The 24,361-nt window shown below is 40.4% G+C and overlaps 2 protein-coding genes across 4 annotated transcripts; one reads left to right on the top strand and one right to left on the bottom strand.

The window, feature by feature from the left end:
- Positions 1-1,211: 1,211 nt before the first annotated feature.
- Positions 1,212-7,370, top strand: llph (LLP homolog, long-term synaptic facilitation factor). Its single transcript, XM_084330841.1, has 3 exons — positions 1,212-1,303; positions 4,178-4,385; positions 4,692-7,370. The coding sequence occupies exons 2-3, from the start codon at positions 4,190-4,192 to the stop codon at positions 4,844-4,846; spliced, it is 351 nt and encodes a 116-aa protein (XP_084186967.1). The 5' UTR covers positions 1,212-1,303; positions 4,178-4,189; the 3' UTR covers positions 4,847-7,370.
- hcls1 (hematopoietic cell-specific Lyn substrate 1) lies at positions 7,361-23,101 on the bottom strand. Of its 3 annotated transcripts, none has more exons than XM_084330838.1 (16): positions 22,998-23,101; positions 22,072-22,152; positions 21,542-21,615; positions 20,053-20,182; positions 19,158-19,268; positions 18,999-19,053; positions 17,501-17,611; positions 16,753-16,863; positions 14,285-14,340; positions 13,324-13,393; positions 11,590-11,813; positions 11,133-11,267; positions 10,492-10,596; positions 10,215-10,311; positions 8,891-8,965; positions 7,361-7,946 (listed from the first exon to the last, which is right to left on the bottom strand). In XM_084330838.1, exons 2-16 carry the CDS (start codon positions 22,150-22,152, stop codon positions 7,810-7,812), a joined length of 1,572 nt encoding a protein of 523 aa, XP_084186964.1. In that variant the 5' UTR covers positions 22,998-23,101; the 3' UTR covers positions 7,361-7,809. The 3 variants fall into 3 exon arrangements, with proteins under 3 accessions (XP_084186964.1, XP_084186966.1, XP_084186965.1); XM_084330840.1 differs by having other exon boundaries at positions 11,614-11,813; XM_084330839.1 differs by lacking the exon at positions 22,998-23,101 and adding an exon at positions 22,674-22,682.
- Positions 23,102-24,361: the final 1,260 nt, after the last annotated feature.

The following is a 24,361-nucleotide window of genomic DNA, read 5'->3' as shown; positions in this document are numbered from 1 at the left end:
CTCTTTTTGTATCACAAACAATACTGTATTTGCAAATCTGGTATGTCATATATGTCCTGATGAATTGAAAATGGGGGACCCTGATGTAAACAAGACGAAAGTCTTTCTCTGGTCTCCTTAACAATTGTGTGTATTGAGCTGTACTGTACTGTACCCATTCTGCAATCTGTTAATAAAATGTTCAATCAAGAATGGAGTGATTGACAGTGTCAAAGGCCTTTTGTAGGTCCAGCATGATCTGTTAATACAATTTTCAATCAATCAATCAATCAATCAATCAATCAATCAATCAATCAATCAAGACCCTCGTCGCGGGCACTGCATTCCGTTCTCAGAATGGATTTGACTCGAGAGAGAGATCATCAGCAGGCTATATTATATGATATTCAGACTCTAGATCTATTTGCAGAGCCAGGTGAGATGAGGCTCTTGACAATTAATTTTGCACGTACTGTATAGCTACAGACAGTATGTGTGTATGCGCGCACTGCGGGAGGTGGCCAGAAGCGCGCAACTAGCCAACTACTATTATTACTACTATATTAATACAGTTTGATCCATCGCAAAGCGCTCCAGCGCTTGAATACGGCCGGGGGATCCGCTCTATACAATGCAGACCCACGGCTCTCGTATTATAATGAGCCCGCGAGGCGTGTTATTATTAGAGTTAATAATATTGTATATTGTTTACACTGCCTTTTTATTCCATTTTTACTTCTCCACTGTACTATAATTATGTGACTCGTATTATAATGAGCCCGCGAGGCGTGTTATTATTAGAGTTAATAATATTGTATATTGTTTACACTGCCTTTTTATTCCATTTTTACTTCTCCACTGTACTATAATTATGTGACCTGTACCTCTATGTCTTCTACTACCTGTACCTCCCCTCCCCCCGGCCCTCCCCATGCTGCTGATTTTATATTATTTTATGAAGAGAAACGTCAGACGTAATTCGAGATACGTCAGACGTACTTCGAGATACTTCCGCATTAGTCCTGTGGCGGTCGGAAGCATAGATATCTATGGTCGGAAGTCCTGTGGCGGTCGGAAGCATAGATATTCTATAGATATCTATGGTCGGAAGTACCAATCTGGACCTCGAGGCTCCGAGTCTGCAGCTGGACCCTATTGGACCTCGAGGCTCCGAGTCTGCAGCTGGACCCTATTGGAGTCCTGAGCGTAGGGTCGAGCTGCAACGTCGTGACGTCATAATTCCGCGTCGAGAACAACACGTGTGGGGAGTTCACTTCACTTGTGTCTGTGTGCGAAATAATTCTTCAACTAGCCTCATTTGATTGTAAGTTTAACCGTTTTTTGCTTTTTTTTCGTGGCAGATTATTATGGTTATTTGTTAACATATATTAGCACTGGAGTGTTTTCTCTTCTTAAAACCCGAGTAATCGTATCAGTTAAGGATTGCCCGATGCCAAAGCAGTTGGATAGCTAACAACAAGCTAACGTTAGCCGTAAATGTCGTGGCAGCTTTATAACTAGTAGCTGGGGCTACTTTAATAACGTTATCCAGTTACATTTGATATAAACAAAGCAGTACAACCAAATATTTACTAACGTTGTTGATATTTAAGTTACTAGTGTTGGTTGGCCAGACATATTATGAACCATTGTTATGCTTAATCTGTATTTCGCTTAACCCAACCTGTCTTAAATGTTACTGTTATTCTTTAAACCATTGGTTACAATGGAGAGAGTAAAATCAGAATTTGCACTCTTATAAATTATCTCGCTGTAGTAATTTATATTAGTGAAATTAAACTATTCCCCAATTTGCCGAGGCCCCCTGGCACCTAGCCCCTTTCGTGACGTTGATGCCAATTATGCTTTGAATACAACAGTCACTTGCTCGTCATTACTAACCATGTTCACCATGAAGCACTGGTTGGTTGATTGATTGATTGAAAATTGTATTAACAGATTTCAGAATGGGTACAATACAGTACCTCAATACACACTTGTTAAGGGGATGCAGACCAGATAAAGACTTTCGTCTTGTTTACATCAGGGTCCCCCATTTTCAATGGACATATATGACATACAGATACTGCTACATCTATACATTTATGACATACCAGATTTACAAATACAGTAATACAAAGAGTTAAAAAAAAAAAAAAAAAAAGTATACATTTGACGAAGAAACTGTGGGGGGGGGGGGGACTGTACATTGGATTATCGACAACCTTACTAGGTCCAAGAAGAGGGTCTTGTGTATTACTGGGTTAGGACAACGTGTTTACCGGTAGTTCCTTGTTTGAGCCGAATCTGGGTTTAACATGATTTGTGGAGCTCCCTCTGGTGTTGTGATCGTGGTATTCACTGACCTTTGGGAAGTATTTTGACATGTACATGGGTACCTTAGTCGTGTAGTGTATGTGTATCTTGTAGACCAGGCCCATTGCAAGTTGCTGTACTCTCGTCTACTCTAAGCCATCCTAGGTTGTCAAAGTGGGCAGGGGTGAGGTGGGTTCTAGAGGTAAGGTCAAGCAGTAGTCTGGCCAGTTTGTCTTGTAATGTTTGTAATTTTGTTTTTAGCGCCTTTGAGGTGCAAGCATAGTCGTTGGTTATTGACGAACGGTTCGTTATAAATGTATCCGAGAAATTTCAAAGGTACTCACAGTTGCACAAGGGTTTCACACAAAAAAAGCGGGATGGTTTGAAAGCTTGGCGTTGCTAATAAACATTTTAAAGAATTTTTATAAACGAGTAAAAATCACTGAGGTAGCGTTGCGTCAAAATGGCTTACTATTTTCTTCCACATTGTGACATGCCGGAGCGCTGTGATTGGCTTCTTCTCTTCTTCTGCTTTGTCACATGCCTGGTGTGCCCAGCAAAGTCATATTATAAAATATTATAAATGCCTTGATGATGTCATTCTTTATATAGGCCTATCAATTGTTTTTAAGCTCAATAAACTGACCGGAATTTATCCCATTTGTCCGGTAGATTGAAATCTACCGGACACTCAGACCTGCAAAAAAAAAATCTGACGGAAACCCTGCCCCGAGCCGCTCGGAGTCATTGTGGACCATCAGAACAGCGTGTAATGTCTTTATTTTTTTTGATCCACTTTTTCTCCCATTTTCTATTTTTCTCCCATCCCAATTTTGTATCATCCAATTCAACCCTCCCCTGTCTCGAACGCTGTTTCTTGCCTCCCACAAGCCGGCTGCAATGTGGACTAAGTCATACATAGCACGAGTCCCCTCCGATACTCGAGGTAACAGCAGTCGCATCTTTTCACCTGCGCAGCGCGATCTTTCAGCCGTCAGGACGGTCAGGGGTCTGCGCTTTGGAGGGGCGCCGCCCCCATCGCTTCCTGATTCTACTGCGCAGGCGCACCAACCGACCTGCAGGAGTCGCTGTCCACAACGCCCGATTCCCACCCATCAGTTTCCCACCCCCTAATACTGCCAATGTGTATTAGTACGGACGACCAGCTAAACTGAAAGCAATGTGGAGCGCTGGGCTCCAACAGGCGAACCCAGCGTCTCCAGTATTCGTGGTGAGCGCCTTGCCACGTAGCCACCCTGTGTAATATGTCTTTACAGTATGTAGCATTGGATCAATAAAAGGATCGATTTTTGGAATGGCGATCAGGAATTGGAATAATCTTTTTGGATACCATCTGATCTCAGGTAAGGAATCTATTTGACCAGTCTTAGGATAATCAGACCTGTTTTCACGGAGATATAAGCTTTTCCCCTATGTGTGATTTGGCTGTGCGAGCGATCAGGAACTAAGAATCGATTTTCAGCTCGCGGCACCAGCGTGCATACGTACACATATACTATCGATAATCTAGCGTTTATTTGAAAACTATTCATAAATAGGCCGAAAAATGACAACGTTCTAGAATATTCCAGTACAGGGCGTTTATCACGGAATCTTTAAATTTTCCGTGAAAACGAGGGCTTTTCAAAATGCTATAAAACGGAAATGAACCGATAAAAAAACAATACGCCTCGACAATGTTGACTGGAAAATGAGTAATTGATAAGCGACGGGCAGATTAGACACATAGCCATAATTTAAAACATAGATTAGGTGATATTAACGCTAACATTGAAGTGGTTGATGGGCATTCAAGGGGGTAAAAAGGAAAACACGGCCGGCTCTGAAAGTGTTAAACAATGAATGCCATGTGTTTTTTCAGCGCAACACTAAAATGGCAAAAAGCCTGCGGAGCAAATGGAAGAGGAAGATGCGTGCCGTGAAGAGGGAGAAGAACGCCCCCAAAGAGCTGGTCCGTCTGAAGAAGGCTCTGGCCCATGATGTGAAAGGTGAAATCATCATGAAGGACATTCAAGAGATCGCCACCGTGGTACCTGTGGAGGAGCTCAAGGTGGACGCACTGGGCGACGGTGAGCCGATGAAATGTCTCTCTGCACTTGACCCATTGTCCCCCCCCCCCCCCCCCTGTGTTGTAACTAAGCTAAATCAAGCAGATCCATTAACCCTTTCACTGGCACACTACAGAAGGTTAACCCTTTACTATCACACTACAGACGGTTAACCGTCTGTAGTGTGATAGTAAAGGGTTAACCTTCTGTGTTGTCACAGTGAAAGGGTTAACATTTGGTAGTGTGGCAGTGAAAGTAATAAACGACAACAACCTGTGTTTTTACCCTGCGATGACCCGTCTGCTATATTGCTGTTCCCTGCTGTAGGGAAAATGGACATGGACAGAAAGCGTGACAAGAAAACCCAGCTGGATGAACATGGACAATACCCGGTGTGGATGAGCCAACGGCAGGCCAAGAAACTGAAAGCCAAACGGGTGGGAAAGAAAGGAAAGGCATTGAAGAAGGGTATTACCTGGTAGACCAGAGGAAACCAAGAGATTTTGGGGGGGGGGGGGGGGGGGGGTGTGCCCATAGCAAGGGGAGATTTGGCCCCCTTGTGCGACCTGGCCATAATAAGGTCATTTATAGGCCTGATATTCTATATCATATTTCAAATGGCGTGTGTCCGGATGGCAGAATTCAGTACCGTCTCTATGAAATCTCCTGTTTAATCATCTTCCCTTTATTAATTTGCTTAGATATCTTGTACACGTGATCTCAAGAAGGTGCTGAATGAGCATGGTTTAAAATAATTTATTTTTGCTTGGTGTTATTCACCGTCAAAGATGAGAAGAAGAAAAAAGTATATTCTCCTTTTTGGTTCATCATAATTTACTCTAGCCTAGTAATGGACACAGTATTTCTGACACTGGGAATACATTCCCTGATATCCATAGATGTCCCTAGATACCAAGAACATGCAAATGTAGAAGTGGAGCAATCTTCCATTTACTATGTAATTTTAGGCAGATTTTCAGAAAATAGGGCTCGGGCTTAAGAGGTTAAACTGCTCTTGTCGATAAATGTTCCATAATATCACATCACAGAGTAATGGGATTGGTGCATTTGAGGAGGTACTTTACAATGTAAATGTACCAGTTTCCGGCAAGATACAGTTGTGACTGAGCACCGGAAGTTGGAGTCTGAGGTTGTATTGAATAAGTATCACTTTGTCTAAAGTTAGTGGCGGTGCTGCACCTCTGCCTAAAAGCTCTGGGGGGAACCCTGCTTTTTGCGTATACAACCTGTGACCCAGAGGCATGTTGTTAATCTGCCTTGAACCCATTTTTAATGCAGAGATTTTATTATTGGATGGTGATGATTAATTTTCGGCTGTGTCACAGCAGCTCTTTTTGTACAGCAGCCATTTGCTGTAGCTGTCCTCTAATCTAATGGGGCTGTTCTTTCTTTTTGATGCTGTTGGGTATGAATGCGACGGAAATTGGATAGATGTAGAAAAGCATGTATAGCCTTGCTTGGCCTCAGTGTCGGACTACAGCATCATGGGTGGAGTAGATTCACGTGTAAAAGTACTGCTCTCTGCTACAGTTAAATGCGTTGTCATTCAGAAGAAAAGTAATTTGTTGTGTTTTTCTTTGTTTACCAACATGATAAACATAATGCAAAATTGTAATTTGTGTGAGCAATATTTTGTCTGTAGATCTTATTAATAGATGAGCAATGATGGAAATGAGATGCATGGCTTCTTTTCTATTGGAAGGGTTTGTGGCTCAGACAAATGGCCTTTATAATTCTCCGCAATTACCAGAGCTGACTGAATTGATTTCTGAAATTTACAGCACAACAAGTATTTCACTTTCCACCTTAGATTTCTGTCCCAACTTTGTTGTGTTTTAAAGAAACCAAACTATACCCTCTGTTAGTCTTCTAGTGTAGCTTGTTCTAATTGTGTGCTTAGTTTGTCTATTCAACCACCATCGTTTGTAACGGTGATGAATAGTTATAGTGATGAGATGTTTTTATTACAGGTGTGAAAGGGCTGAACAATCAAAACATTTTCTAATTCCTAATGCAATATCCAAATTGTAGGAGACTGCAATAAGGTGAAATGTGTCAAGATGATACCCTGGCTGACAAATCCTCTTCTACAGATGTGAGAAGACACCGTTGTTTCATACAGACCCACAAAAATCTAATGTTAAATAATGATGCAAAAACACCATTCCACTTAATATCATGAATCATATCTCAATTGCCATATCTGTTAAAATAATCACAATATAATCTTTTTTCCATATTGTGCGGCTATAATGTGTTATATAACGTTTATATCGTCAGCAAAGTATTTAATTGATTCTATCAGTTGATTACACAGTATGTGAACATGGAGCCGTCAAGAAGAACTTTTTTATGCCAAGAATGGCATTTCTTGATGTGTACAATATTAATTCTAATAGAAGCTTGATATAGAAAAATTACATTCGGTACAGCCCTAGCTGCAGATATTGGAACAGAAATGATGAATCACTTTAAGCCACAAGCTACTGTGTCTTAAGACTTAAATCACATTATAACCCCCCCTGAGTCACCTTACTGTGACGGATAAAGGAACTGGGCACAGAACAATGCTTCTATTCTGAAAGGACCCAATGAAATGGGATTTTAAATTGTGTTTTAAGATGTGAATATTTCCATAATGCTAGTTGTCAACCTATCAGTTATATAGGCAGAGACGGTCTTAACAGTATTATGAGGCGTGAATAGTATTATACAGTATACCTAGTGTGATTTTGGAATATCTTTTATTTATTTCCAGTAAAACACTTTGATATGGTGATATGATGGTCTTGTTCGAAAAAGAGATCTTTGATCTCAAGTGACTACCTGGTCACTAAAATAAATATAGATCAGGGGTTCGCAAACTTTTTATACCATGACCCCCATTTTATGTAGGATTTTTTTTGCCGACCCCACACTTAATGTATTGTGTAATTTCAACGTGGAATTAAGGAATATCAAAATAAAAGCACATGTTGAACTTGATCATGCATATTTATTAGAACATTTTATTACAGCACTATGTTATCAATACACATTTATAAGACAAGGCATATTTAGCCAAAATATGTTGCCAGAACATAAAAAGAATATTGATATTTATTTTCATTTGAATTTTGCCTACCCACGACCCCACTTTGGGTCGCGATCCGTAGTTTGACAACCGCTGATATAGATCAAATAATTAAGTCTGGTCTACAAAAAGGCAACATACAAGTTTGAAAGCTGATTGTGAAGCTCTTGATCAAATAGTAAATTATTTGTGCAAACATTCTGAAGTACAAAGAAATCTTTGCTTGTGATCAATAAGCCATAAACATCTGCCTTGGAATTTATTGGCTTATTGACGGCAAACAAACAGTTTTGCTTTCTGAAGTCTGTAGCTTGTTTGAGTCATTGTCTCAGGAAAGCTGGATCGTTGCGTTTACTGCGTCAGCTGCACATAGGCGGCTGGGAACAGACCGACGCGGCCGTGGCACTGGCCTCTCCACCAGCCCGGGTCCACCATCTTTATGCTGGTGATGATATCATCAGGGTTGAAGGAAATCTCATCTTCTGCCTCTGTATGAGAAGCAAAGTGAAACATTTGTCTCAAAAGTGAGAAATTAAATACAATATTGATTGATATAACATCAATTAATGACTTTCTATAGACAGGGTTTGCACAAAGTCCTTAAAGTGCTTGATTTTTGAAGAAAAAAAAAGTCAAGGCCTGGAATTCCTTGAAAACAGCAAATTTCTTAACAAGGTGCTTAAAAAGTCCTTGAAATTCAAATCAACCATTCGCATTGAACGTTTTGTTCATCCATGATATTAAAAAAAAAGTTAAGTCAACCTGTAGTGTGGCAGTGAAAGGGTTAACCTGTGTATTGTCACAGTGAAAGGGTTAACCGTTGGGTAGTGCGACAGTGAAAGGGTTAAACTGCACAGGACCGCATTCTGCATGTGTACAATTCTGCACAGGCTTGTAGATGAATGACGGGTAGAAAGTTACACACCTAATCAAAAACATTTAAATAAGCACTGTACTTAAGTACTATTTGAGGTACTCAAGTATTTAAATGTTTAGATAATTGTTTAATACCTTTTACTCAACTGTAACCCTCTATGAATCTGAACCCTGCAGTTACTCTGAAGATAAAAGGCTTTCCAAACACAACATACATTGAAGATAATGCACAGTTTCAAGTCTGACCCCTTTAAAGGAGCACGCTAACATTATGGGAAATACACTTACCGTCTTCTCCAGTCAGATAAGCAGGGTTCGCACAAGGTCTTTGAAGTGCTTAAAGTGCTTGATCTTTTACCAAAGGATTTCAAGGCCTGGAATTCCTTAAACGGCCCATTCCTTAAAAGTCCTAGAATTTCATTTTTTGCAATGTCTGTGGGAACCCTGGATAAGATAGATACCAATTTCCTGTCTGTGTGTTCAGTAGAAAGCTATCCGGCTGCAAGCTAGCCTAGTTTAGCACAGATGAATGGAAGCGGATGAAGCTGGAACATACCTGCCTGGTATTCATAAATTGCTGTTGCAGTCTTGCCAACCGTCAGGTCTTCATATAAATAGTCATTATCTGCAACTGTAGAAGAAAAAACTTAAGTTATGTGTTTGATATGACAATTAAAACAAAATTAAGAGCTAGTTAATTTGTAATTGAATTGTAAACCTTTATTTATCCCAGAGGGGAGATTCAGATGTCCATCACAGCATAACAGCAATTTAAAAACAGTTAATAGAAACAGTTAATACATAACATACACTTATTTAGTACGTGTTAAAACCAAAGATGGACAAATACATAGGGTTAAAAAGAAGAGCTAAAAGTGGTGAATGGAAGAAAAGAAACAAGTCCAATCATGATGCATCTCAAGGACCCCAAAAAGATAAACATTAGGCCATAAACCCCCCGTTTAGTAAGATCTAGTCCTGGGACCATCTGAGAAGATGTTCATCACTGAATATGATGGCATGATATGGCTGTCTACACAGTAGGTGGGGGAATAACAGTGGAGTGAGTGGAATGTATAATAAAAAAAAAAAAAACTGACAGTAAATCACAAGTCATATTATATGTTGATATACAGTATATCACAATATCTGCTAGTATTGAAACCATGGGCCACAGCTAGAGGCCAGGAGCTAGCCGTTCCATGGTTTTCAATGATGAATGCTGCTAACATTCCATCTTAAGAGAACGCAAAGGGCACATGTACTGTTTTTTTTTTGTCCACTTTTTCTCCCATTTTCTATATTTTCTCCCATCCCAATTTCGTATCATCCAATTCAACCCTCCCCTGTCACGAACGCTGTTTCTTGCCTCCCACAAGCCGGCTGCAATGTGGACTAAGTCATACATAGCACAAGTCCCCTCCGGTACTTGAGGTAACAGCAGTCGCATCTTTTCACCTGCGCAGCTCGATCTCTCAGTGGCGAGGAGTAACACGTGGGAGGCTCACGCTGCCCCCGACACTTCCTGATTCTACTGCGCAGGCGCACCAACCGACCTGTAGGAGTCGCTGTCCACAACGCCCGATCCCCACCCATCAGTTTCCCACCCCCTAATACGGCCAATGTGTATTTGTATGAACGACCAGCTAAACTGAAAGCAATGTGGAGCGCTGGGCTCGAACAGGCGAGCCCAGCGTCTCCGCATTCGTGGCGAGCGCCTTGCCCACTACGCCACGTAGCCGCCCATGGGCACATGTACCGTTAAAACTCTTCCACAAGTGTCTGGTGACGAAACAATAACCAACTAAAATTCTAAATGACAAAGTATCCTGTTAACCTCTACTCGATGGCTAACCTGAAGAAAAGAAAAAAAGGTTTACCTGGTTTAGGTGAGATGTCCTCATACTCTGCCTCCTCATCCTCTACCTCCTCTGAGCGAGGGGTCAAACACGGAGGCTCATCATAAACTGGTTCCTCCTGAAAACATCAAGATCATCATTTACGAAATGACTCATTATTTATTGCAACTACCGCACCACACTTTCTTCTCGAAGGCAAACTGGAGATGACATATTTTCAGTATAAGCACCTGGCCCAGAGAAGAAGAATGACATACTATTACAGTGTATTTATTTACACAAAGTGATCATATTGTACCTCCAGTTCAGGCTGAGGTGATGTGGACAGTGCTTGTTCCTCCATCTCCAGGAAGTCCTCTGAGCGAGGGGGCAAACACGGAGGCTCTTCATAAACTGGCTCCTCCTGAAAACATCAAGCATCAAGATCATCATTTACGAGATCATCGAGTAGAAGAATACTATTACAGTGTATTTCCACAAAGTGATCATATTCAACATTTAATTCAGTGTTGTTGATGTAATAAATAAATAATCATCATCATATGATTAACCACAAGTAACTCTTTTCCATCCGAAATCAGCATTTAAAGGAACACACCAACATCATGTGAAAAAGCGCTCAGCGTCTTCTCCAGAATCAGACAAGAAGATAGATACAAATTTCCTCTCTGTGTGTTCAGTAGAAAGCTAGCCTAGCTTAGCACAAATTAATGGAAGCGGATACGGACCAGCTAGCCTAGCTGTTGGCTAAAAACACCTCTCCCAGAGTTTTAAGCTAGACTAGTGGTCCGTATCCCCTTCCATTAATTTGTGCTAAACTAGGCTAGCTTGCAGCCGGATAGCTTTCTAGTTTCTACTGAACGCACAGAGAGGAAATTGGAGACTGGAGATTGGAGACGACTCTGGAGAAGACAAGTCGGAAAGATGTTCGGTCTGTACCTCTGCCTCGGATTCATGTTGTGGTATTTCAGGTTCATGGTGTGGTGTTTTAGGCAGCGCCCTGGGTAGTCTAGGTGGTGCCCTGGTGTCTGGAACAGGTGGAGGAGACATGTTCTCCTCCCGATTGTTTTCCTCCTACGGGAAATAGATAGGTAGGTAGATAGATAGATAGATAGATAGATAGATAGATAGATAGATAGATAGATAGATAGATAGATAGATAGATAGATAGATAGATAGATAGATAGATAGATAGATAGATAGATAGATAGATAGATAGATAGATAGATAGATAGATAGATAGATAGATAGATAGATAGATAGATAGATAGCCAAGAAACAAAGACTTTCACTCCTCTATACTGTAAAAGGATAGGGACTTGACAATATAGTTGATTCTGATTCAGATAGATAGACAGAAAGACAGCATTGCAAGATGCATGTGTACAGTATATACTTTTTGTGTGTGTGAGAGAGAGACCTGTTGTCTGCGTCTGGCCTCCTGCTCTCTCTTCTCTCTGACCTCCTCCTGCTCTCTCTTCTCTCTGGCCTCATCCTGCTCTCTCTTCTCTCTGGCCTGTCTCCTGGATCTCTCTTCTTCTGCTCGCTTTTTGTTCTCCTCTCCTGAGGCCTTGGCCATGTTCTCGAAGCGAGCTTTTAAGTTCCCCGCTCCTGCACTCGCTGCAGAAACAGCAGGGAAAAAATTGCATTTGTAGTGTATCACAGCCTATACAGGTAACCAACCATCTGAACAAGGGCTGGACAATATACATACATATTTATTGTTTATCTATCTGTTATTGTGTTGTGACATTTCTTTTAATATTGTGTTACACAATTATGTTTTTTAAAATAATGACAAAAAGCTAATATTAAGTCAGATCTCTTATAATGTTGAAGATCACATTTTAAATGAAAGAGGGTGCAGCACAACTCAATAGTTTCTTACCAGGTGCACAGTCTAGACAGGCTCTTACATAGTTACAGAAATAACCAACACTCACGGAACTGTCCTTTAGGTACGACCTACACGTTTAAGCTATAAGCCTTCCTTCCACGCCGTCTCCGTCTGTACTAAGGATAGTTCAGTGAGTGCTGATTATTTATGTAACCATATCACATTTCTGACTGTTTTTAAAGCACTACACGGGCTGGCTCCACTGTACCTAGCTGAGCTCCTACATCACCCCACCCCATCCAGAGCCCTAAGGTCTGCTGACCAGCTGCTGCTGGAGGTGCCTAGGACCAGGCTTAAAACCAGGGGAGACAGAGCCTTTGCTGCTGCTGCCCCCCGACTCTGGAACAGCCTCCCCCACATAAGATCTGCCCAGAGCCTAGAGGTTTTTAAATCACTGCTCAAAACACACCTCTTCTCCCTGGCCTTTGACCAGAGCTAGCCCAGCATCTATACATGACGTCCGCTGTCACTCTGCACTTTTTATCTAATTTTCTTGTCTCTTTTATTGCACTTTGCCCTTGCTTTCTTATATGTACTGTACTCTACCTTTTTTGTAATTCTAGTGTATTTTTATTGCATTGTATGTGTTTTTACCATGTTGTGAAGCACATTTGGTTTGGCTGTTAGTCATTTGTAAATGTGCTATATAAATAAAACTGACTTGACTTGACATTTCCCTGCAGTCCAATATGATGAACATCAACTGGATGATCTAACATGGGACTTTCCCTACCTAAGCAGATATTGTAATATATATTGTTATAATTAGCACTATGCTCATTGCACATCACACAACATACTTCTTTTGGAACTGTACATAGCCATTTGTTGTTTAAATTGTATATAGTATAGGCCTAATATCTACATCCTGACCTGCACTGCACACTTTTTAGAACTGTATATATAGTAATCTTTATTTTAGTCATCTTATTTTATTCTATGCTAAATTCTATGTATTTTTATTATTGGAAGCTGCTATGGTCGAGGGACCACAATAAATAGAATTTCACTCTTCTTGCTGTAAAGTACTGAAATAAGTGACAATAAAGGAATCTGAATCTGAAACAGTCCCACTGAATATCATGATATTCATTTTCATCCATATCATGCAGCCCCTAATTTGAACACAGATGACAATTCAGTTCCTGAAACTGCAGTTCAGTTTCCAAGAACTAATCTAGGTTCCATAAGCAACCAAGCACAGACCTTTCGACTCTGGAAAATAAAACTTACAGGCCTCCAGCGGATGTGTCTTTTCATATGCAGAGGTGGGGGACTCCATGTCTGCGAAGGCTGCAGCACTCTGTCAGTTTACAGTCGGAGGGGGAAATGTGTTAGGGGTGTAAATATTTGACCCCACAACAATTAGCTTCGATTACGATTCTTCAGGCAACGATTCAATGCATCATGATGCGATTCGATACATTTTCGATCAGTTAATTCCCCCCCAACATTTTGAATACACAAATGTGGCTGGGGGAACTGATTCACCCAGCATGAATGGACTATAGGTCAATACAAAATCGACCAAAAAAAAATATATATATATATATATAATAATAATTAAAAAATATATATATATTCTAATCGATTCTAACATTTTCAAATCGATGCAGTTGAATCGTCACCTTAGGATCGATGCATTGCGATGCATTGTTACACCCCTAGTTTCAGTCATTCAGATCAACAACTCAATGAAGCCACTCAGTCCTCCTAGGAATCACAGTCAGTTATAATGGAAAGAAGGTGCAGGAGGGCGAGTTCATCCTTTCTTTTTTTTTTAAACTTTATTTTTTAGCGTTTATCGCTTTCCTGGTCAAGCATGACCGACAGTTGCAGGGTGAAACGGGAGAGAGAGCAGGGGGAGACATTCGGCAAATGACGGCGGGTCCGGGAATCGAACTCGGAGTCAACCAGATCCGTGACGCAGCACGGAGTCCCGCGCGAGCGCGGTAACATGGTGTGCTACTGGAGCACCCCTGAGTTCATCCTTTCTACTGAACATCATTGTGCAAAACATAGAGGTAAAACTACCGTGGTCACCTAGAAGCCAGAATATTCAGTGAAGGGATACAAGCTGCGCCTAAAGCAGAAACTTCATTCCGTGGTTATGTGGTAAAAATGTGTTTAAATTCAGATTATTAATGTTTTCTTCAGTATTGTCATTCACCATCATCAGCCATTCAATACTCACTTTATCCATGTGATCTGTCTGTACTCCATAACGCCCTCCGAAACCTTTAGAGTAGTCTGAGCGGAAAGATCAATGGCATCGTCACTTTAATATAAATCCTGTAATTAATGTTGATATGAACCAAGCCACACACAAAAAAGAAATATCTGAAAAATAATATCTGATGATCTTACTTTTTACTATTATGTACACTACTATTATGCTACTATTCTTAAACCACTACCTATCTTGCTAATATGTCTACTACTATGCACTCGATACTATTTGACGAACAATGCCACTGACCCTTAGCTGCTAGAGATGTACCCCTCCGGGTGACTTGTTGTTCACAATCTGTAAGTCGCTTTGGATAAAAGCATCAGCTAAATGACTAGATTGTAAGAGAGCTGTAGGCCTCCCCGCTATTCTCTTGGTACCTGAAATTAGATTCAGGATGTGATATACACATGTGGGCCCTTTTTAGGAGGATTTGCCCACCGGCACTTTGGCGACCACTAGTGGCTCGGGTGTCCATATGTTGTAATACAATATATATATCGAATTGAAGGCTTATTTGTTGCCTGTCGATAGCGACAAAATCCGTTCAGCGGTTCTCGAGTTACATGCCGGTATTTGAGGCTTGTGCAAAGTACACGGTATTGCGCAAAATACCATTCCCGACTCTTGGGGCTCTTGTTCCGTCAATCATTTGGCTATCTCGAAAATGATTGTGGAGGGTTGTAGCCAATGAGTGTGGTCTATGAGAAAACTGAGTTTTTCATTGTACACAGTTTACCAAAATCACTCCTAATCACTCATTTCTGAATGGATCTTTATGAAATTTGGACATGTACTACATAAGGCTTGGGTTACGTTTTTCTACAACTCAAGTTCAGACCTATGTTACTCTATTTCATTAGCACTAAAAGTGAATTTTCCCTTCAGAATGTCATCTTTCAAAAGAGACCAGGCTCATGTATGTGCTATAAGTATAATGTTGTTTTGGTTTGCAAAAAGAGTATGCAGTCCTCAAAAACTAAAACTAAAATGGCCAATTTTGGAGGCGCAGGTTAAAGTTTATTGTCTCTGTGCGCTCCAGTGGTCCACTTCAGACCAAGCCTCTCTGAAGCTGATTGATTGATTGATTGATTGATTGATTGATTTAATTTATTAATTTATTGATTGAAAACTTTATTAACAGATTGCAGAATGGGTACAATACAGTACAGCTCAATACTAACAACTGCTAAGAGGATGAAGAACAGAAAAAGACTTTCGTCTTGTTTACATAAGGGTCCTCCATTTTCAATTCATCAAGACCTTATGTTATGACATACAAGACATACAAATATACAGTACTGTGTAAGAAAAAGAGATAATAAAAAAAATATATCCGAAGGGGAAGAAACTGTACATTGGAGGGGGATTTTGACATTTACCAGGGCCAGTTTCTAATTGCAGCCACCCGTAGGTGCTCTTTGAGAGCAGTTTTGAAGGAGGGTAGGGATTCACATTCCTTTATGACTGTGGGTAGGGCGTTCCACATTATTGTGGCATAATTACTAAACGTGTTTAGTCCCTTGTTTGTGCCGAATCTGGGTTGAACGTGATTTGTGGAACTCCCTCTGGTGTTGTGGTCGGGGCTGTACATTGGAGGTGGGTGGTAACAGTACATTGGATTATCGACAACCTTACTAGGTCCAAGAAGAGGGTCTCGTGTATTACTGGGTTAGGACAACGTGTTTACCGGTAGTTCCTTGTTTGAGCCGAATCTGGGTTTAACATGATTTGTGGAGCTCCCTCTGGTGTTGTGATCGTGGTATTCACTGACCTTTGGGAAGTATTTTGACATGTACATGGGTACCTTAGTGGTGTAGTGTATCTTGTAGACCAGGCCCATTGCAAGTTGCTGTACTCTGTTGTCTACTCTAAGCCGTCCTAGATTGTCAAAATGGGCAGGGGTAAAGTGGGTTTTAGGAGTAAGGCCAAGCAGTAGTCTGACCAGTTTGTTTTGTGATGTTTGTAGCCTTGTTTTTAGGGCCTTTGAGGTGCTTTGGTACCATGAGGTGCAAGCATAGTCGTAGAACCCTTGAATGAGTGCTCCTGTTAGAGTCTTCAAGGTATTCTTATTTACCAGAGAGGAGATCCTGTACAAAAATCTTGTTTGTTTTATTTTTTGATTACATTGGTTGCCATTTTGTCACAGGAAAATCACAGTCACAGAAAGCCTCTAGGATGGAACCCAGGTATGTAATTGCATCTTTCCTTGTGACAATATTGTCACCCACTGTAACTGAGAAGCTATATTTATCCTTGCTGAGTTTGCTATTTGATCCAAAGAGAATGGACTCTGTTTTACCCAGGTGTAATGATAGTTTGTTATCAGTGAGCCAGGTGCAGACTCTGCCGAGTTCAGAGCTGAGGGCTTTTTCAACCTGCAACTGCAAAGAGCTCATCCTCGATCAATGAAACTGCGGGTATCGGCTCACCTTTCTGCGACTGGTGCTTCTCCGTCTCTCCCTTATAGTCGTATCCCAGAGCCACCTTATCCACTTTCTCCTTCTCTACGCCAAACTTCCCCCCGAATCCCTTAGAGTAATCTGGTGTGGGGAGGTTGAAGAATGAAACATGAATAATCTAAAACATCCGCTAGATCCACAAAGAATGGATTGCACAGAGCAAGTTGCACCCTTACTTACAATTCATTATGAATTGAAAATCGGGGACCCTGATGTAAACAAGACGAAAGTCTTTCTCTGGTCTGCATCCCCTTAACAATTGTGTGTATTGAGCAGTTTCTATACTGTATTGTACCCATTCTGCAATCTGTTAATACAATTTTCATTCAATCAATCAATCTGCACGGTGATTGATTGAATTAAAGTTTTATTAACAGATTGCAGAATGGGTACAATACAGTACGGCTCAATACACACAATTGTTAAGGGGATGCAGACCAGAGAAAGACTTTCGTCTTGTTTACATCAGGGTCCCCCATTTTCAATTCATAATGAATTGTAGTAAGGGTGCAACTTGCTCCGTGGAATCCATTCTTTGTGGATCTAGCCCACAGTGTCATAGATGTGAAGCATTCTCGCATTGGATTGTGCCGCCAGCAAGGGGCAGAGTAGCAAACCGTGAATGAATGAGTGAGTGACAGTGTGAGTTAGTGACATTGCCAGTCCATGAGGCATCTACAACATACTGATCCAATTAGGAATAGTGTCCTTAACCAACCTTTCTGTGATTGGTGCTTCTCTGTCTCTCCCTTGTAGTCGTATCCCAAGGCAGCCTTGTCCACCTTGTCCTTCTCCACCCCAAACCTCCCTCCAAATCCCTTGGAGTAATCTAAAAAAATATATATATATAAGGCATAACAAATTATAAGACCAATGGTTAACTGTTTGATGTATGAGTTTCTTCAGATGTTTTCTCAAACATTACATTTTGGAGTTCTAGAACACTATGGCTTTCAATGACCGGTAGCCGTTATATTACATCATCATCAGAACGTTCAGTTCTTATTCATTGTAATCACTCTGGTGTGATTGTACAGTATGCCTCAAACATAGCCCTTAACCCATAACCCTTTCAGGTGTAAGATCTCACACGCTAGATAGATATTTTGAGAGAACTGAATATTTTAATTGTGACGCAACAATGGATACTGTTTTACATTGAAACGCACAGAGTTCTAGAATTCAGAAAGAGGCTGCATTGACTATTCACATGAGGGGCCATTTTGCTCTTATGTCATGCTCAGGTTGGGTTCCTTTCCACCCCAGGGTGGAACCCAGAGAAAGGAACCTGACCTGAGCGTGTCCATGAGAGCAAAATGGCGGATAAAAGAAGGAAGGGTCATCAAAGGTCACTGTATAGCGCGTGAACACACATTGGTGCCAAGTGTGGAGTTGATAAATTGTAGCCACTGAGTTGAATGGGATCAGCCATCTCCTCGTTTATGACCTGTCATTTAAACAGATTATTGCCTTGGATGATGTCAGAATCATCTGCAATTTGTTGCATTGTTTACTAGTTAACATTTGATATATATTGGTTGATGTGTATATTTCCTCAGATAGCTTGTATTAGGGCTGTCACCGACTAAGGATTTGGATAGTCGACTTTGATTGGCCGAAATTAGTCGATAGTCGACTATTAGTTAAAAAAAAGAAAAATGTTTGAATAAAAAAAAAGTATAATTTTTTATTTTTTTTATCATTCCATTTGAGCTGTGGGGGTGCTTAATGTCTGAAGGAGTCGACGGAAGGCTTCTTGTCCTCTGCGAAAGCATGCAATTGGTCCACTGATGGATACATCTTGATATTTGTCTAGTCTAGTGTGTTCATTAGATGGGTGAAATCCTCTTTCAGTGCCTCTGTGCCTGTTTACTTAGGCAGTTAGCCTCTGGTATGCGTCCATTAGCATTAGCCACGCTTCTAGGCCTCTTTTCTTTTGGAAAGAATGATAAAAAAAAGTTAAAAAAAAATATATATATATATATTATAATACTTTAAAAAATTCATGCATTCGACTAAGAGGTTGGCAGTCGACTACGGCTCCTTTCGATCGATTAGTCGACTATTCGACTAATAGGGGTCAGCCCTAGCTTGTATATTTAGAATTTAGTCTGGCACCAACCAGAGCATAGAACACTGGTTTATTCTGACGTGATGACCCGTCCTTCTTTTAGTTTCCTGGTATAACGGGGTTTATTTTGAGGCTGTTGGTCTACCTTTCTGAGACGCATGCTGGGCCACCTCCGCCTTGTACCCAAAACCCATGGCAGACTGAGGGGACAGAAGCACAACAGTTAATTTAGTATACGATTTGAAAGGGTGAAACAATGAAAAGATGCGCACTGGTGAAGTGGTAGAAGGGCTTATTTTCACACCTTATCAACATGGTCTTTCTGCACTCCAAATTTCCCACCAAACCCTTGTGCTGCGTCTGTCTGGGAAGAATGCTGCTCCACCTTTGCCACATAGTCGTGCCCCAAGGCCCCCTGGGTAATAAAAGAGACACTTGTGAGTGAACACGTGACGCTGTGGCTCATCAGCGCTGACTCTTGGACATCCTCACGGAGTCGTATTGGCTTGTGTTTCAACGTTTTGTCTCCAGCGAGGTTCAGATGAGAAGTGGGTCTTAATCAGAGCAAAAAGAAAATATCTAAATCTTAACAAGTCATTTCATCTTGTAGGGCATAAATAAATAAATACCATGGCAATGAGAGAATCTAATTTGTTTCAATACAATTTCAAACATTAAATGATAAGCCTATTGTCTGCAAATGGAGTGATTTGCCCAATTTCAAGATATTGTTACTTGTTTTGAGCAAATTATCAACAGTATTGTAGAGGGTGAAAGTCTCACTGCACTTTTGGACAATTTTGTTAATTTTCTTCAGAAAATCAAGATTTTAATAAAACCGCAAGCTAGCCTAGTTTATCACACATGAAGCCTAGCTGTTGGCCAACAACACCTCTGCCAGAGTTTTAGGCTAGTGGTCCATATCGCTTCCATTCATTTGTGCTAAGCTAGAATAGCTTACAGCCGGGATCGTTTTCTACTCAACGCGCAGAGAGAGAATTGGCTATCTTCTTGTCTGACTCTGGAGAAGATGGTAGGCGCATTTCCCATAATGCTGGTGTGTTCCTTTAAGAGAGAAGACCTCAACAAACGGCACTGGGACACTGCGATACATTTTACCTAGGTTTATTAGAGGACCATTAGCTTGTATTTACCAATAAGTTAAACATTAATAAGTATGATTTGAACGAGAGCTCAACCTTGTCCATGCGATCTTTCTCCACTCCAAACCTCCCCCCGTAGCCATAGGAGGCCTTAGGAGCCTGGGCCTGTTGTTTCTTCTTCATCTGCTCATGTTCCTGGGACACCTTCTGTCTGAGCTCTGCAACACTGGGAGGTCACGCAGGGGTCACTCACACAAACATCTCAGTGCATCAATATCAATGTATGGGACCCGGGTCTCCCACATAAGATAAGATAAGATACAAAAATGTGTTTTGTATCATTAAAGGACCTTTAATGACCTTTAATAAGGAAAATAAATATCACTTTAAGGTAGAACCGATGTGGTTCTTGTATAGTATAGTTTAGATATAGTAGTATAGCATAATGACATAGAGTTAAAACTGTATATTGTATAGTAGTGTACATAGGAATTTAGCATGTCTATTTTATCATGCCCATCTTATGTCTTTTTATTATCTGTTTTTCAAACCTACCGAAGTCGGCCCATGTCACCCCACTTCTTAGGGACCTGCACTGGCTCCCCATTGCTGCACGTATCCGCTTCAAGGCCCTCGACCTAGCATACCGTGCGGCAAAGGGAACCGCTCCCGCCTACCTCCGGTCAATGGTCTCTAACTACACACCCTCGAGACCCCTACGCTCTGCATCTTCTGGCCGCCTCAGACCTACTCCTATCCAAGCTCCGCGAGGGTCATCAAAGAGAAGTCGCCTATTCTCAGTCCTTGCCCCACAATGGTGGAATGAACTACCCACCCCAGTTAGGACAGCCGAATCCCGTCCAATCTTTCGCCGTCGACTAAAGACGCACTTCTTCAACCATTATCTGAAATAATCCAAAGAAAATAATAAAAAATAAAGATCTAACCCTAACTAACCTTACTGTCATGCACTTAAACTAACTATAAACTAACCTACACTGTAACACGCAACACTTTGATGAACATTGTTACTCAGCTGATAGAGTTGTACCCTTCCTGATGACTTGTCGTACAGAACTTGTAAGTCGCTTTGGATACACACACACACACACACACACACACACACACACACACACACACACACACACACACACACACACACACACACACACACACACACACACACACACACACACACACACACACACACACACACACACACACACACACACACACACACACACACACACACACTTGCTTGTGTCATCTTGGGCTGAGTACAGTATAGAAATATAAATCTACTAGTACTAGCTATCTACCACACATCCACACCAACCAGTCCGGTAACCATCTCCATTCCTGTTATTGTCATCTGTAGTACCTCTCAAGCGCATGGTCTCGTCCACGTCATCATACCAGATGATCCATATTAGGAGAGACTTGCTGCTTGAGAGTGGTTTTCACTTCCTGTTCCTGTTCCTGTTGCTACACAGCAGCACTATAACCTCAACAACTCAGCCAGTACCGTTATTATCACACGTATATTTATACAAACAGTTATTTAAACCATTCTTAATTTCTTTACCTGATGGGCTCTTGGTGACCAGACCCCTCGATGGTCTTGGCTCCCCATCTCTGCTCCTGTTCTGAAATGTCATTCTGAAACACAACACACACAACAAAAAAACTGTAAAAAAAAAAAAAAAAAAAAGTTTTTTCACAGGAAATTCACTGTATTATTTGACAGATTACTTTTGTTTGTCTACTTTAAGTGTAAATGCCATAAAAATACAGTAAATTACCTTTTATCAAAATATTAAACCATTAAATAAAGGTTGTAATCTGTAAATGTATTTGATTTTACTGTAATTTGACAGTAAGTATTTGGCAACCGTTGCTACCAGACATTTAACGTTTTTTTTTTAACAGTCTTCTTCTTTACTCCTCTGATACCAATCTGCCTTTGGAAACAAATGCGTCAAACAGTTATAAAATGGCATGGACAAACCATAAAAACTCCATTTAACATTTAGCTAGCAACGACAAGCTTCTAAAAGTGGAGGACTTGGTGGAAGAAGGCCCACCCCGGGGCTCCTCATACTCAGAGAGGTGTACCTCAAAGTCGGGGTCGGTCTCCCAGTCGTCCCCTGTAGCCACCACGACGGTCACATCATGCCCCACGACTGACTTCCACATCTGGTGGAATAAACAATTAAATGAGTATGAAGAACAGAGTATGCTATACAGGCTGCTTTTGTATATACGAATTTGTTCTTTGCTTGCCTGGATAAATAAAGGTTAAATAAAAAAAATATATATAATGATTACAGCAAAACATTTACTCAAGTATTTAAAAGTGTATGAACGTTTAGGCCTGTTAATACATAATTTACAGTATATTCTTATATTCTATTATAAACAGTATATTATAACTATCATTTATTATTCTACTATTACATTATACTCTGCTATGTATGTGACAGACAGTTGACAGTATTTATTTATCAGAATGAAAAAACTAATAGATATCATATCACAAGCCTATATGGTCTCACTTTTGCAGAAGTCACAAAAAGGAAATAGTTATTTGCAGCACTGAGCTGCATTTCCTCGTTGTAAAACATGAGGCTATTACAAATGAATGTGACAAAAATAATTATCATAATTAACAGCATAATATAATCATATGATATAATATAAAGAGAGATGTATCTCACAATGTACAAGCAATTATAAGCCACCACCACTAAGAAAAAAAAGAAAAGAAAAAAAGTGTTTTTGTTCCTTGCAGCATAGCCTAACAAACATAGATTAATGGATTTCTTAACATAATATTTAAGCTATAGGCTAAGCCCTCGTAGTTTCCACTGATAACCTATTATATTTAGCCAGTCTAAAAAGTAACGAAAACAAGACGTTTAGAGGCTGCTTATAGAGAAGTTACATCTCTAGCTCCGAATAACTTCCTGAAATAAAGATGACAGATCATTAAACATTTAACCAAAATGGGGAAATACATTTTTAGTGAAAAATAACCTTACCTTTCAACTCTCAAAACAATCAGAAGTAAGTTCTACACACAAAGAGAAAACGTGACAAGCCGCTGAAGTGATGAGATGATGTGATGAGATGATGTGAAGCGGCGACATGCGCAGCGCAGGCAGCTATAATATCCGCCTTTATAAATGAGAATAAACCTACTTCAAAACTCTCGATATATTAAATAATTATCTTGATATATTGGGTTACTTATTCTATCGATTATACATATCTGAATAAGAGAATAATAACAATGATGATGATAATGAATAAAGATAATTGAAGACTCAAAATTAGATAGAATTATAGTACTGTAGTCGATTCGACAACAATTTAGGTTTTCAACACTGGGGGGCAGGCAAACAAAGGATTGTAACTAATTCTTTCTCGTGAAGCATCCCCTTAAAGGAAAACTCCAACATTTTGGGAAATTAGCTTATTTGCCATCTACCCTGGAGTTAGACAAGATACATACCTTTTTTCTTCTCTGTGCATGCAGTAGGAGTAGGAAGACACACACCGTTAGCCTAGCTTAGCGTCAGTCACTGGAAGTAGGTTCCTCCATTAGCCTAGTTCCAAACGTCTTCCTACTCCTCCTACTGCATGCACAGAGAAGAAAACGGTATGTATCTTCTTGTCTAACTCCAGGGTAGATGGCAAATAAGCAAATTTCCCAAAATGTTGGAGTTTTCCTTTAACAATTGTGTGTATTGAGCCGTACTGTATTGTGCCCATTCTGCAATCTGTACAGTTTTCAATCAATTCTCATTATGTAGCAGAGTGCAACAGGGGACTATTGTTTCAGTTAGTTGTCCTAAGTAGGCTTATATTATGGCCTAATGTGAACTGTAATGACAGATTGTCTTTCATCAATATATCCTATAATCTTTCTATACTACTCATTTTGTATTGTGTATACCCCCCCCCCACACACATGCATGCACACTATTTTAGCTAAACATTTTAACAAAATATTCATAGCATTGCACATGTTTGTGATGAATAAACTTTGAAATGACACGTTGAAAATTTATTTACCCCCAAACTGTATTTATTAAGGCAAACAGAAATAAATTGTCCAACACCTGTTTATCTTCCACCACAAAAAAAATTATACCATAGATAGTGATACTGAATTACAAATGTTCTCAGTGAACCGCAAAAAGAAAATCCCAACCATTCATCCATAACACAACCAATTCCATTACACTTTATTTATCTATACAGGCCGTGTACAAGGTAATTTACGTTAGAAGTTTCTCTTACACGGCTGTTATCGGCTACGACCTATCTCGAACCCTGCTCCTCTTTTCTTGATCCTCCAATCACAACTGTCGTTCGAGGAGGCGGGGCTTGAGAGGGGTCC

Source organism: Notolepis coatsorum (genome assembly GCF_963971535.1).
Source record: "Notolepis coatsorum genome assembly, chromosome: 15".
Classification (NCBI taxonomy): Eukaryota; Metazoa; Chordata; class Actinopteri; order Aulopiformes; family Paralepididae; genus Notolepis; species Notolepis coatsorum.
Note: the sequence above shows the minus strand (reverse complement) of the source record. Positions and strands in the feature narration are given on the sequence as shown.